This window comes from Chelonia mydas, chromosome 3, assembly GCF_015237465.2.
Source record: "Chelonia mydas isolate rCheMyd1 chromosome 3, rCheMyd1.pri.v2, whole genome shotgun sequence".
Taxonomy (NCBI): Eukaryota; Metazoa; Chordata; order Testudines; family Cheloniidae; genus Chelonia; species Chelonia mydas.
Window position 1 is genome coordinate 160,088,452 of NC_057851.1, and position 13,810 is coordinate 160,102,261.

Sequence of the window (13,810 nt, forward strand, 5' to 3'; positions counted from 1 at the left end):
CATATTTTGATGAGTAAGTAAAGGAGGAACTGATTTTAGATTACATTTGGCCAGGTTCTCAGTTGATGAAAACTGGCATGGTATTATAGCAAATAAATAAAAATAAAATTGGCTACTATGGGACAGATTTCCAAAATTGCTCAGCAAGAGATCTTCAAGTACTTAGTACCCAAAATTGGGGCTAGATTTTCAAAAGAAAAGGCACCTAAATAAAGGTTTTACTTTTGTGATGCTGGCTGACCAGGTCATGCAAGAGTATATTTGGGCCAATTCACTTGTATATTAGCATAGACCAGTAATGCTCAACCTGCAGCCCAATCAGCACACAGCTGGGGCCCATGTGCTAATACAGGTGACAGGGCCATACAGGTAGTATATATATTGTGTGGATGCGGCCCAATAACATATAGAGAGCTGCATATGCGGCCCTCTATGGTAAACAGGTTGAGACCACTGGTATAGATCAAAATGCATGTAAATATAAGTATATGCAGTGTTTAAACTTCACAAAAACTAGTGGAATGTTACTTGTATTGTTTTCACTTACCTGTTCCTGTTATAATGTAATAGCAAACATTTACATTATGTATACCCACCCATCAAAGAAATCTTGTGAAATGCTAATGAAGGACTTAAGGACTTTAACAGAAAATGCTAATTTCAAAGCAAGTGGCCATTATGTATGATGGTCGGAGGTCAAAAGACTAAGTGCATTCTTCACTCACTGTCATCAAAGGAGAAGCCCATGTGGGTAGAGACACTGTCAGCTTGCTTTCTGTGTGAAGAAGCTATAAATACGGATTCTAAGAAAGATCCTTCATCTCTGAACTGTTTGGACGCTTACAGGGAAGTGTGCCAGATGCAAACCAGAGATCCCAGAAACAATCTGGGTACCCTGAAAACACTTTTGGGAAACTGGCAGTTTATTACATCACTGCCACCTTTTGGAATTACAAACTGTGATTCACCTGTACATATATTTTACCTGCTTTAAACTCTCAATAATTCTTGCTCTTTTTTCTTAGCCAGTAAACCTTTAATTATTTTACTATAGCTTTGGCTGCCAGTGTTGTCTTTGGTGTACAATCCAGAATACCAATTGACCTGGGGTAAGTGACTGGTCTCTTGGGACTGGGAGAAACCTTATGTGGTGTGATTTTTGGTTTAAGAGACCATTATCACAAAGTTCAGGTTGTCTGAGTGGCAAGATAGGCTGGAGAGTCTAAAGGGACTGTCTGTGACTCCCTGGTAAAACCGGTATAGTGATCCAGGAGTTCACATTTGTTACTGGCTTGGTGAAATCTAATTATAGAACACACCACCAGCTTGGGGTATCTGCCTGTTTCTGACAGTCTGCCCTGAGGTAGGCCTCACAGTCATGAGCCACTCCAGATAATGTGACAACTTTCAAAAGTGGCAACTTTCAGCAGCCAGTAACGCCTACTGTGATATTTATGGTCAGATTTTCAAAAGAGCTTAGCCCCCAACATACTGAGCTTTTTTGAAAATTCTGACCTCTTATAACTATTTGACTGAAAGGTGAAGCCAAACAGCTGTGAATCATGCAGCACAGGATGGTAAATAAGTTAACATGGTCAAAGGAGCGTTTACCATCAGCTTACCCAGGAGATCTACAGATTACATAAAAGTGCTTTTATAGTGACCTTTAATAGATAAATACAAATCATGACTCAAAATCACATGCTTTCTTCTATATTTTGTAAAGGAAGTAAAGCACAAGATCATGTAACTTTGCTGAGATTTCTTCCAGATGCAAAATCTTGTGACCCTCTCCCTTACAGAATTTGAGGCTCTGGTGGTTAATTTTACCAGTCCTGATGCAATTACTAAAACCAAGAAATAAATGAATGGGGTATTATTTTACTCAGACAAGCATCCTAGAAATAACTTTGCTACATTTAGCAGTTCTCTCATTTTACCCCAGTAGGCTTCACTTGCACCAGCATCAACTTACTATAATGTGAAAATTTCCAAGTTCCATACAGTGAAAATGGGAGACCATCTATTATATCACAGTTGATTTTTAACACAACAGCAATATTTTAGCAGAGCTAAATGTACAAAGTTGGATTTCCCTGTTGGATTCCAAAGTTGAATTCCTGAGGTAACTGAACCTATCCCTACCTCTCCCCTCACTCCCAAAGTCTGTCTCTTGTTCCCATTTGAGTCAGGCTGCTCCTCTTCCATGCTGCTTGATCACCAGCAGGTGAGCACTGAGAGCGCACAATTGCTCTCAGTTCCTGTACTAAGCATCACAGTTCTTGGAAGCATCAATTACCGGGAAAGTACGGCTCAGTCCCAGCAGTCCGAGGATGGGGCATGCTCAGTACAGATGGAATCTTTGAGGAATTTAACTGCCAAACTCTCACAAGTCTCTCCTTAACATGTGCAAACTGAGATTTTTTTTCAAACTTATAATTTGGTCAAAATTGGGTGGTTTTTATAGGAACACCAAAAGGCATTTCATAGAATCACAGAAGATTAGAGTTGGAAGAGACCTCAGAAGGTCATCTAGTCCAACCCCCTGCTCAAAGCAGGACCAACCCCAACTAAATCATCCCAGCCAGGGCTTTGTCAAGCCGGGCCTTAAAAACCTCCTACGATGGAGATTCCACCGCTCCTTAGGTAACCCATTCCAGTGCTTCACCACCCTCCTAGTGAAATAATTTTTCCTAATAGCTAACTTAGACTCCCACACTGCAACTTGAGACCGTTGCTCCTTGTTCTGTCATCTGCCACCACTGAGAACAGCCGAGCTCCATCCTCTTTGGAACCCCCCTTCAGGTAGTTGAAGACTGCTATCAAATCCCCCCTCACTCTTCTTTTCTGCAGACTAAATAAGCCCAGTTCCCTCAGCCTCTCCTCATAAGTCATGTGCCCCAGCCCCCTAATCATTTTCGTTGCCCTCCGCTGGACTCTCTCCAATTTGTCCACATCCTGTCTGTAGTGGGGGGCCCAAAACTGGACGCCATACTCCAGATGTGGCCTCATCAGTGCTGAATAGAGGGGAATAATCACTTCCCTTGATCTGCTGGCAACGCTCCCACTAATGCAGCCCAATATGCTGTTAGCCTTCTTGGCAACATAAGCACACTGTTGACTCATATCCAGCTTCTTGTCCACTATAATCTCCAGGTCCTTTTCTGGAGAACTGCCACTTAGCCAGTCGGACCCCAGCCTGTAGCAGTGCACTTGTCCTTGTTGAACCTCATCAGATTTCTTTTGGCCCAATCCTCCAATTTGTCTAGGTCACTCTGGACCCTATCCCTACCTTCCAGCATATCTACTTCTCCCCCCAGCTTAGTATCATTTGCAAACTTGCTGAGGGTGCAATCATCCTATCATCTAGATCATTAATGAAGATGTTGAACAAAACCAGCCCCCCGATCGACCCCTGAGGCACTCCACTTGATAGTGGCTGCCAACTAGACATCGAGCCATTGATCACTACCTGTTGAGCCCAAAAATCTAGCCAGATTTCTATCCACCTTATAGTCCATTCATCCAATCCATACTTCTTTAACTTGCTGGCAAGAATACTGTGGGAGACTATATCAAAAGCTTTGCTAAAGTCAAGGTATATCACGTCCACTACTTTCCCCATATCCACAGATCCAGTTATCTCATCATAGAAGGCAATCAGGTTGGTCAGGCATGACTTGCCCTTGGTGAATCCATGTTGACTTTTCCTGATCACCTTCCTCTCCTCCAAGTTCTTCAAAATGGATTCCTTGTCCCTAACAACACAGTCCCCTCCTCTGCCAAATTTCAATTCTCTGCTCTCAAGTATGAAGGTGCTAGAGCTTTTCCTTGAATTAATTAAAAGGTTTTTTTTTTAACGTGGGCAAAACAATTTATTTTTCTGTAATCTTATTTTTAGAAATGGCTGAACCATTTCTGCTGAAACTTTTCAAAAATACTTATCCCAAAACTAACACCCAGCATGGAAAATTTCAGCCAAAATGGTTAAAGTTGTGTTAAGTTATAAGCGACCATAAATAGACCATAAATTTATAATGGGAAATGTTGGGCACCCTAAGTACAGACGACACTACCAGCTCCCTTTACAATTCAACAGAATAGAAGCAGAGATCTAACAGACATATAAAAATGAGAATGGAGAAGATAGTATCTACAAAGCTATTGAAATCAATGTTTTATACAAGAACTGGGGTGAGTGGATGGGAAGGCATGCAAGAAATTAAACTGAAGAAAAAACTGAGTGCTAAAGGCATGTAGATGGGATTTCTTTAAACAAAATAGTTCTTTATGTTAGAATCATATATTTTTGAAGATAGAAAAAATACATTGCTAAAGAGCAGAAATGAGGTGTGGGGAGTGGATTGTGTGCAAAGTAAGAGGTGGAGGGCCACTCTAGTTCCGGCTCCTAAAACCCCTCATCCCCTAGCAACCACCTACGAAATGTCTGTCATCACCACATATTCATAACACCATTTGCTTCTCTGCCACCTTCTGCCTGCACCATCCCGATGAGTATTTGCAACAGGTTACTCTCCCCTTCCGCACAGAAACATATCCCTGTCTGAAACTCCATGACTTGTACTTAACCCTTTGCATTTCCAAGCCAGTAATAGAGGGAAGGTTCACTGCTGTGGCTTGATGGTGCCTTAACTGGAACCCTTGATAGAAAACTGAGGAAGGTTCTCTGGCTGGGAAAGTCCCATCGGTCACATACTGCAAAGGTCACAATGAAGAAAAACTTAAATAACTTGAGGAAGAGCCAGAGAAGAATTTGACTAGAAATCCACTGACATCAAGAGATTTAAAAGGGGGATGAACTAGGCTCATGATGTGGCATATGTTAATTCAAAGTAGACAAGCCTAGAGAGTGTTCTTGGCATTTTTCCATTTCAAAAGTCCCTGAGTTCCTCAACAGCAGAAATTTTCAGGCACACAAAGATAGGTAGTAGAGTGTTTTTCTGATAACATCTCATACAGTCCTAATCATATTCAGATTTCCCTTTGCAATTGCGTCTGGTAAGGTGGAGTTCACAGCTGTATAGAATCTACATTTGTTTGCTTTTTTATTTTAAGAAATATCTATATACCAATTCCTTGTATGAAGTTAATTAGGCTAACACTTGTTGCTTTCTGACAGTAGGTTATTGCAACATCCTATTAATCTTTGACAGCCAGTTTCTGTAGCACTCAAGTAGAGAAATGCCCCAGAGGAATTTGCATCAGCAAAATTTAGTGCATTTATTCTAGTTTTGTTCAAGCGATAGCCTTGTATTGCAAAAGTCTGAACTATGCCAAGATGGAAAAAAAATCATGTAACAGAACATTTCTTGGCCAACTATTTTATATATTCTTGATCATTATGAAGCCTCAGCATTTATAACCAGGTAAACCAATACCAGTACTCTTTTGAAATGTAATATTTATACTGATCCTTGACAGCTCACTCAAATGTTTATGGGAACAATATAAATGACCCCTCGTTCCAGGGCTTGTTCTAAATTGTGTGGATGTTTGGAGGGGAGATAAGTGTGGGTGGGAAGATGTTACTTCATCTGTTTCATTTAAATTATATGGTGCCATTAAAAACTACACTGTGTGCTTTTGCTGCTGGGTAGCACCAAAAATGAAAAAGAAAATAATTTGATGGAGATGAGTAGATGATACTACCTTGTCCAGCTGAGCCAAGGAGAAAGGTCATTTGCAAATTCAGATGTCTACAATGACTATTTGGCATTATACAATATGTTTGTGCTTTTGGTTACTGAGTTAACACATATTCCTTACAGCTGCAGTGAAAGTCTGCTAGCAAGGACAGTTAGCAGAACCGTTTTATAACTGAGTCAAATCAATAAACTACATAACAAGAGTTGTTTAAAAAGTGCTGATTTCACAAAAAATACAATCATCCACAGAGTTACATTCTTCCACAGAGCTACCTGCAACAGTGTTCATGATGAAGTTGTATTTGAACATATGTAGACCAGACATCTAATTACAAATGTGAAATTACAAAATTTAATTTTGTCTGCCAAATGCTAGTTCAGATCTGTAGACTAATGTGATCCGCCTTCTAGAATGCCAACAATTGTTTGCTATTTGCAATTGTTTCCTAAAACAGAAATAAAAAAAAAATCTCTGCATTTTATTTCAGGAAAATATGCATATTTCTTTATGCTTTATGATAACACTTGATATCTGTAATAAGAGTCTAGGGATTTGGAACCAAAAAGCATGAGCGTCTTAGTATTACAGTGTATTGGAAATTTAACTTCATTATTGTCATGGATGGGATCAGTGCAAACTTTGGTGGCTTCAGGCACGGGATATGCATTTTCACCCAAGACATCAAGTTTCAGGTGCACATAACAACTCTAGATGGCAAGCCAGCCAGAACCCAAGTTGATGAGAAATGTAGAGGATGGTGAAAAGAGAGTGAAAAGAAGACTGAGAGAATAAGGGGGAGAAAGAAATGGAACAATCTGCTTTGTTGACTTGGTTATAGAGGTTGCCAAGAAAAATCTTTGGCTGGGGCACCAATACACCTAAAAAGTATACTCCAGAGCTCAGAAGTTACCTGTGAAGCTCTGTGGAACCATTAGCTTCTTACATATGGGAGGACCTAAAAATAGGTGTGCAATGCAGGTGCAGCCAGTCCTTGAGACACCAGAGTCTACCCCACAACTGCTGTGTAAAATGTTACATTCTCTGGTGGTTTAAAAAATTACAGCTATTAAATATTATTCCTGTTGTTTGTGTAATTCTGATGCTTCAAGAAGTCATTGTCGACAGACTGGAGAAAAGGCGGCATTATTATAGCTGGCTGGGGTGAAGCTGGGATATTTGTTGGAGTCTCTGGGCATTTTTTCATTATGAACATTGTTACTGATGGATTTGTGTGATGAGAAAGCTGGCATAGGGAAAAAAGCCAAGTGAGCTCAAGGGACTGCAGAGGGTCTTGAAACTTTCACCTAACATGTTTCTTTTTACTTTTCTATATGTAGGTCTGACACTGGACTTCTGGAGAGAGAGTTCCCCTTTCCTCACCTGGTATCTAGTAGTGAATTTTCCTAGGATCTAAAATGTAAGGGTTCTTCTCATGGAGACAGGCCTATTAGTTCTTCTCCTTCCAGCTTCCTACCAAGAGCAGGCAAAACTGAATGTGCACAGGCAACAAGGATTGTCCAGAGCAGAAAGTAATGGTGAAAAAGCATTTTCCCCCCCTATCTGCAGCTCTACCTCAAGTTTGATGTAGTTCTTAACTTATTTTGTACAAAGGTCCTGGATCAGGAATGCCTTAATAGCATAGCTATAATGGGGAAAAGGAAGATACCTTATATTTTTCAGCATCCATAGTTCCTCAGGGAACTATGGTTAAACATGTGATCCAACCACCCTTTTTGATATGTCCCTCTATTGCTTACCTCTTTGTGAAGAGGTAACAGGGGGACATAGTTTCTATATGAAACTAAACAGGGAGACATGAGTTCCAGGCAGCCATCATCTATTCTGTGTATATATCCCAAGTGGCCTTATTGTTTCCTATTTCTTTGCCATACCTGTAACAAAATCTTGCCCCCAGCAAGCACGGAACACCAGTGTTAGACTCTGAGGTCCCTTCTTGGGCCAGGATGTCACATAGCTGAACAAAGCTAAGACCAGTTCCTTTTGACATACTTCCCTGTGTCACATTCCCTCTACTTGCCACTGAACATCAGCCATCTCTCAGCCATGCCCTCCCTGGCTCCTTTATGGTCCATTCTTGCTGGCTGACAAGCTCAATTTTCTCCCTCATCTCCCTCAGCAGCTGAGATTACAACTATCGGCTGGCTTTGCACTAGGGATTTCTGCACCCTTCACCTTTCTGCTGTTGGCAATAGGACCCTTCACTCACCAGCCTTGGGTGATGCTGAGCTGTTATCAAAGAGCTGTGTTTCCCTCAATGAGACTCCACCAGCCCCTGCCACACTGCTGTTGCAGTCAGACACAACCAACATAAAGGGTTCCTACATTCAAAATCTTTCTCTGCTCAAAGGGATACAGCAGAGACCACATGGGGCCATGGCATCTGCATCATCCTGCTCCTCTTCTCACACTTTTTTACAAGGCAAAGTCACCTGTTTTTTTAAAAAAAACCCTAAAATTGAAATGTAATTAAAATTAAAAGTGTTAAACCCTGATCCTTCAAATAAATACTGGTGTGTTATCTTTGCTTTTTGTTTACTGGTTACTAATTCAGTAATTTTGGATACCCCAGTCAGAGAGCCATTTGTGAGATTTCGCTGCTGCTGCTTTCTTCTCCTCTCAGTCCAACCTCTCTCACCTAACTGCATACCTCAAATGAGAATTTCAAGTAATCACTAGCTTGACTTCTGGGTTTGAAAAAACTATCGCCCCAGGAACCCAGCTGCAATGCACAGAGCTATAATGAATGCTGATAGCTTGTGCTTGCTTTGCCCACATCTTTCTGGGTTTGAGTGAATCTGAAACTCCAGATGAAATTCAAAGAATGTGAAACCATATGCATCAACAGCATCTAGAAAGTCTGTCAAAATCGGCATGGTTTGAACAGCTCTATCAACCTATGTACTCATGTTGCTCCATCACTACGGTATTTGAATTTACCCAATTGAAAACTCTTTTCCCCGTTAGTCCCTCTGCTTGTGTGGCAGAGAAAAAGGTTCAAACACCATGATGAATCCCTAATTATAGGTTTGTCAATCCCTCCAGGTAAGTGGTAGCCAGTCTACTTGACAGTGATGGATAAATATATAACAGGAATTGTATTCCTGGGAGAAGATTAAAACAAAAGTTCTATAGAGGCAAACCTTTCAGTTGCCTTAAGAATTCTGAGATGCCTAGATGCTACAGTGATAAGTGTGGTAGAAATGATTCGATAAAGATCTATATAGATGAGCAATTAAGAAAATCAAGGAATGTGCTGTCAGCTGTTATACTTAATAGCTATAATTTTCTGTAAATGGTAGTAATACCTTTTTCGTGTATTCAAGTACATGGCTGAGGTATTGCTTGTTATTAAAGAATGAACAAATATAAGAAAATAATTATAAAGTTCCCTCTGGAATTCTGCATAGACTATCTGTAATATTTGGTTGAGTCACCTGAAAACTCTTTGGGGATGTCCATGGCCTGCATTTTCAGTCTCATGAGCATTTAAAATATCAAGTTTGGTAACTGCCATCTGTCCCAAAATTGGCAGGAATGCCTCAGTTTCATCAAGTGATACTGAGCCCTGATATTACGGAGCCTGAAATACATTTAGAACAGAAATTCCTAAATGTATTTCAGGCTCTGTAATATCAGGACTTAGTATCACTTGATGACATGTCATCATGCTATAAGGAGTCAAATCACACACTGAGAATACTTTTTTTTTTGCAGGACCAACAAAACTGCAGCAAAAAATGACATTAGTTCTGATTTCATCACTTCTCTCAGGGTTTTCATGGCAGCCAAATTTCCAGCACATCACAAGGCCTCTGCACCATCATCAATTTGCATCCCTTGCCTTGTCTACACTACTGGGATAAGTTGACCTAAGTTACGCTGCTCCAGCTACATGAACAATGTAGCTGGAGTCGACATAGCTTAGGTTGACATACTGCGGTGTCTACACTGTGCTGCATTGACAGGAGACACTCCCCCGTCGACTTACCTTACTCCTCTCATTCCAGTGGAGTACCGGAGTCGACCAGAGAGCACTCTGCCATCAGTTTAGCGGGTCTTCACTAGACCTGCTAAATCAACCCCCCACTGCATCGACTGCAGCAGTGTCAATCCCCACAGTGTCAATCCTCTGTGTCACGATGGGATGATGCGGTGTCAAATAGGTTACAATGTAAAGCCATGACTTTGGGCGGGGGTAACCAGTACATTTTAGAAGTGAGGATCATTTCTATTGCCTAATTCAGTTTAGTATGTAGTTTATTAATCTAGGAAGGATTAGAAAACAAAAGAACAAACAGTTCTTAATGTAGTGCCTGTATTACTTAGAAACAAATATAAGCTCTTGCGCAGGACAAGAGTTGGTCAGGAATTTTCCATCAGTGGAAAATGCAGTTTCTGCACATTTGAAATTTCTGAAGGATTATTTTGATTTTGCCAAAATGTTTTGATTTTCTGTTAGGAAAAGTGATACAAAATGTTTAATTTGGGGTCATTTCAACCCAAATCTAATTATTTTGGCTTATTGAATTGATCCAAAATGTTGCACTTGAAGTTAGTTCAGCACTAAACTGCATTTTCCTGTTGTGGCACATTGCCTCATGGGAGATGTAATTCTGAGACCTAATACCCCCATTCTTTTCTATGGACCAGGCTTGCTGTCCAGAGTACTTCTCCTCTGTGCCTAAGCAGGATGGTACATCAAGGAAGTCATATGACTGCTTGAAAGGTCACCTGGCCTGAGAGTATGGCCCTAGGAAAGAATTGGGGCATGGAACCTGAATTACAACTTCTATGTGCCACCATAAAGGAATGCAGTTTATTATAGAATTGACTCTAGATGAAACATTTTGGGACAGTTCAACAAACTGAAACAAAACACACTTAGTTTCAGAAAAACCAAAATATTTTGTTTTGATAGCAAATGCCAAAATGAAATATTTCACCATTTCCAAATCTTTTTTTTTAAATGTGTCATTCCACAAAAGTTTTTGATATTTCAATTCTTTGTCCTGATTTGGGTCACAAACAAACGGTCGAAATATCAGAATGTCCTGCAGGAAGGATATTTCGATTTCACTCAGTTCTATTCAGGACTGTGCATGCCGGTTTATTTGGAACTAAATGCCTTATTTCTTCCTATTGTTTAAAATATTCAAAATAATAGGAGGAAATGAGGAATTTAGAAACAAAACCATAATGAACTAGAATAAGTTCTTGACCAATTGTAATACATATTACACCATTAAAGTGAGATTAATTTGAGGCAAAAAAGCCTATTGATATTAGATAAAGAAGGATGACTCAAGCCAATATCATAGCCTTGCTTCTGAATTCCCTTGATTTTGTTGGTATGCATTAGATTGACATTTATATTTTGATCATTTATTTTATATTTCACTATAGGTGAAATCCTGGACTCATTGAATAGAATATGAATTTTGCCATTGACTTCAATGGGGCCAGGATTTCATCCTATATGCTGATTGTTTTGGTTGTTTATGACTTGCCAAAACATTACATACATACACACACATTATTATATAAATGCACATACACACACTCATGTATATGCACAGATATAAACTTACAGATAATAAATAGAGTATAAAATGCACCTATATAAAAAAGGAACTCAAGTCACCATATTAAACACAATTGAAGAGAGCATCCTTTTCCTGGAAGAAATGTATATAAAGATTACATTACAATAAAAATGTTAACAGTGCTAAAATGATCTGCATAATTGCCTACATGCTGCATTTATAATTTTATTTTTTCTTTAAATTAATAAATATGTTATGGGTGCCAATTCTATCCCCTATGGACTTATCCCATAATTTAAAATAAACAGGAGAACAAAAAGGACTGCCCATACATAAATTAATATCTAGGCTATAAGGAAGCTGCATTGTCTTGAGGTCAGAACAAAGGACTTAAAAAGTCAAATATTGTTTTTATTTACACCTGCACAGCAGAGCAATGGCTCTTAAGAGTTTGAAAGAGTCTAGGATGCCAACTGCTGACTAAGCATGTGACCACAGACAATTCATCTGGAAGCTCTGAGCTTCACTGACCCCAAGAGGAACTTGCTGAAAAGCAAACCAAGCTGTTGCATGCTAGTCTGACTATCAAAACCATTTTTATAATGAACTTAGGGCTTGTCTTCACTACGGGGGTAAGTCAACCTAAGTTACGCTACTCCAGCTATGTGAATAACATAGCTGCAGTCGACGTAGCTTAGGTTGACTTACCCCGGTTTCTTCACTGCACTGCATTGATGGGAGATGCTCTCCGGTGTACTTCCCTTACTATTCTTGGAGAGCTGGAGTACCAGGGTCAACCGGAGAGCACTCTGCCATTGATTTAGCGGTTCTTCACTAGACCCACTCAATTGATCCCTGCTACATCGACTGCAGCAGTGTCAATCTCCCCGTAGTGAAGACCAGCCCTTAGTAAGGTTAAATTGAATCCCTAGAGATTTTTCATCTCTCTTGGAATTTATAAAGGACAACAATAAAAATGCTTGATTGTAGAGATTTGCAGCTCTGCATATCTCAATGGCTTAATGCACATATTTGATTTAAAATGTCTAATATTGAGCTATTTTGATAACACAGCTACTAAATTCAAATATACTTTGTCCTCACAAAACTGCCATAGTTACTATTAATCCCCACTGCCACCCACGCACACACATATTTAAAATTAAATTACAGCTCATGTACTGTAAAAATATAAAAAGTTGTGTCCTACCTATGGTGGTAATAACAGTGCCAGCGAAGAAGAAGGAACTTCCCAAGTCCCAGTGACTGATTTGAGATGTGTTTCTTAAAGGTATGATTCCTGCATTTATTGCTGACACTACGTGCTGCAAGTTTAAAAAAGATACTTGTCAATATTCATGAAACATAAACAATGATGTTAACATACATTATGCAGTAGATTCACAAAGATAAAGCCACTTATTAGATGTAAACAGTGAAAAAGAGAAAGGCTCACTTTGGTCAGTTGGAGTTTTGCCATTGACTTTAATGAGGCTAGTATTTAATCCTTAGAGTAAATCTCAGACATAAAGGACCAATTTCTGCAGTCCTTGATGTCTACTGAAATTTTATTGTGTCAGGACTCCACAGTTGGACCTCAAGGCATCGAGCACTTGATCCAAAGCCCACTGAAGTCAATAATAAGACCCTTATTGACTTCAATGAGTTTTGGATCACCCTAACTAGATGAAACAATTAGAATTAAAAATGTAACCCTTTCTCTGTATGCAGAAAAACACATATTACATGAACACTTTACATTTAGTTCCCCAACTACTGTTCACATTGACTCCATGGAACTATCTGCGAGTAAGGAAAGCAAGATTCGGTCCATAGTTTTAAAAAACAGAGCCACATCATCCCATCAGTTGTTAAGGAGAGATTCCCACTTATATCAGTGGAGAAGTCTGTTTTAAAATGCTGGTAAAATATGTCCCAGAGTAATTTTATGTCAAATAAATTCCAGTTAATTAAGAACATTCATAGAGGATAGAAAATGTAATAATTAAATATCTTTAATTGTATGATAAGGTTATTAAATCTTCAATATGATAACCACAAATTCAGAATTAAATATTATACAATAATTATCCATATAAGTTGACCTCTAGATTTATACTATTATATATGTAATACAGGTAATTACTGAAAATGTATTTCTCAAACACATCAGCTCTGTCCGTGGAAATGAATGAGCACAATTATTGTGAAATTTACGTTTTCACAAAAAATTCCCAGATCCTGCAGTGTCATCTCACTGAGATTTATCTTATCACAAAAAAGTCCCTGTGTAGCAGTTTCTAGTGCAGACCCATACCAGTATTTATTTTATTTTTAAACACCAAGAAATAATGCTATTTTAAAACTTATTAAACTGTTTTATGAAATATAAATTAAGGGTGTATTCTATAACATTCACTTAAAGCAGAACAAATTTTATAAGTGATCATTATATTGGTAATTGGTGTTTCAAAAACCAACAAAGAGTACAATATTGAAGTGAATGTTTTAACTACCCAAGGCCTAAGCACAGGTACTGTGAACTTAGCTATTCCATATACTTATTCTGGAATAGCTCT

General features: G+C 39.0%; 1 protein-coding gene across 2 annotated transcripts in view; it reads right to left on the reverse strand.

Annotated features, from left to right (window-relative positions):
* KCNK2 (potassium two pore domain channel subfamily K member 2) overlaps positions 1-13,810 on the reverse strand; it is a 206,922-nt gene that overhangs the window by 92,815 nt on the left and 100,297 nt on the right. For both annotated transcript variants that reach the window (XM_043543656.1, XM_037895724.2), the window contains one exon: positions 12,442-12,556. In XM_043543656.1, coding sequence (XP_043399591.1) covers positions 12,442-12,556 — 115 coding nt within the window. The remainder of the gene's footprint in view (positions 1-12,441; positions 12,557-13,810) is intronic.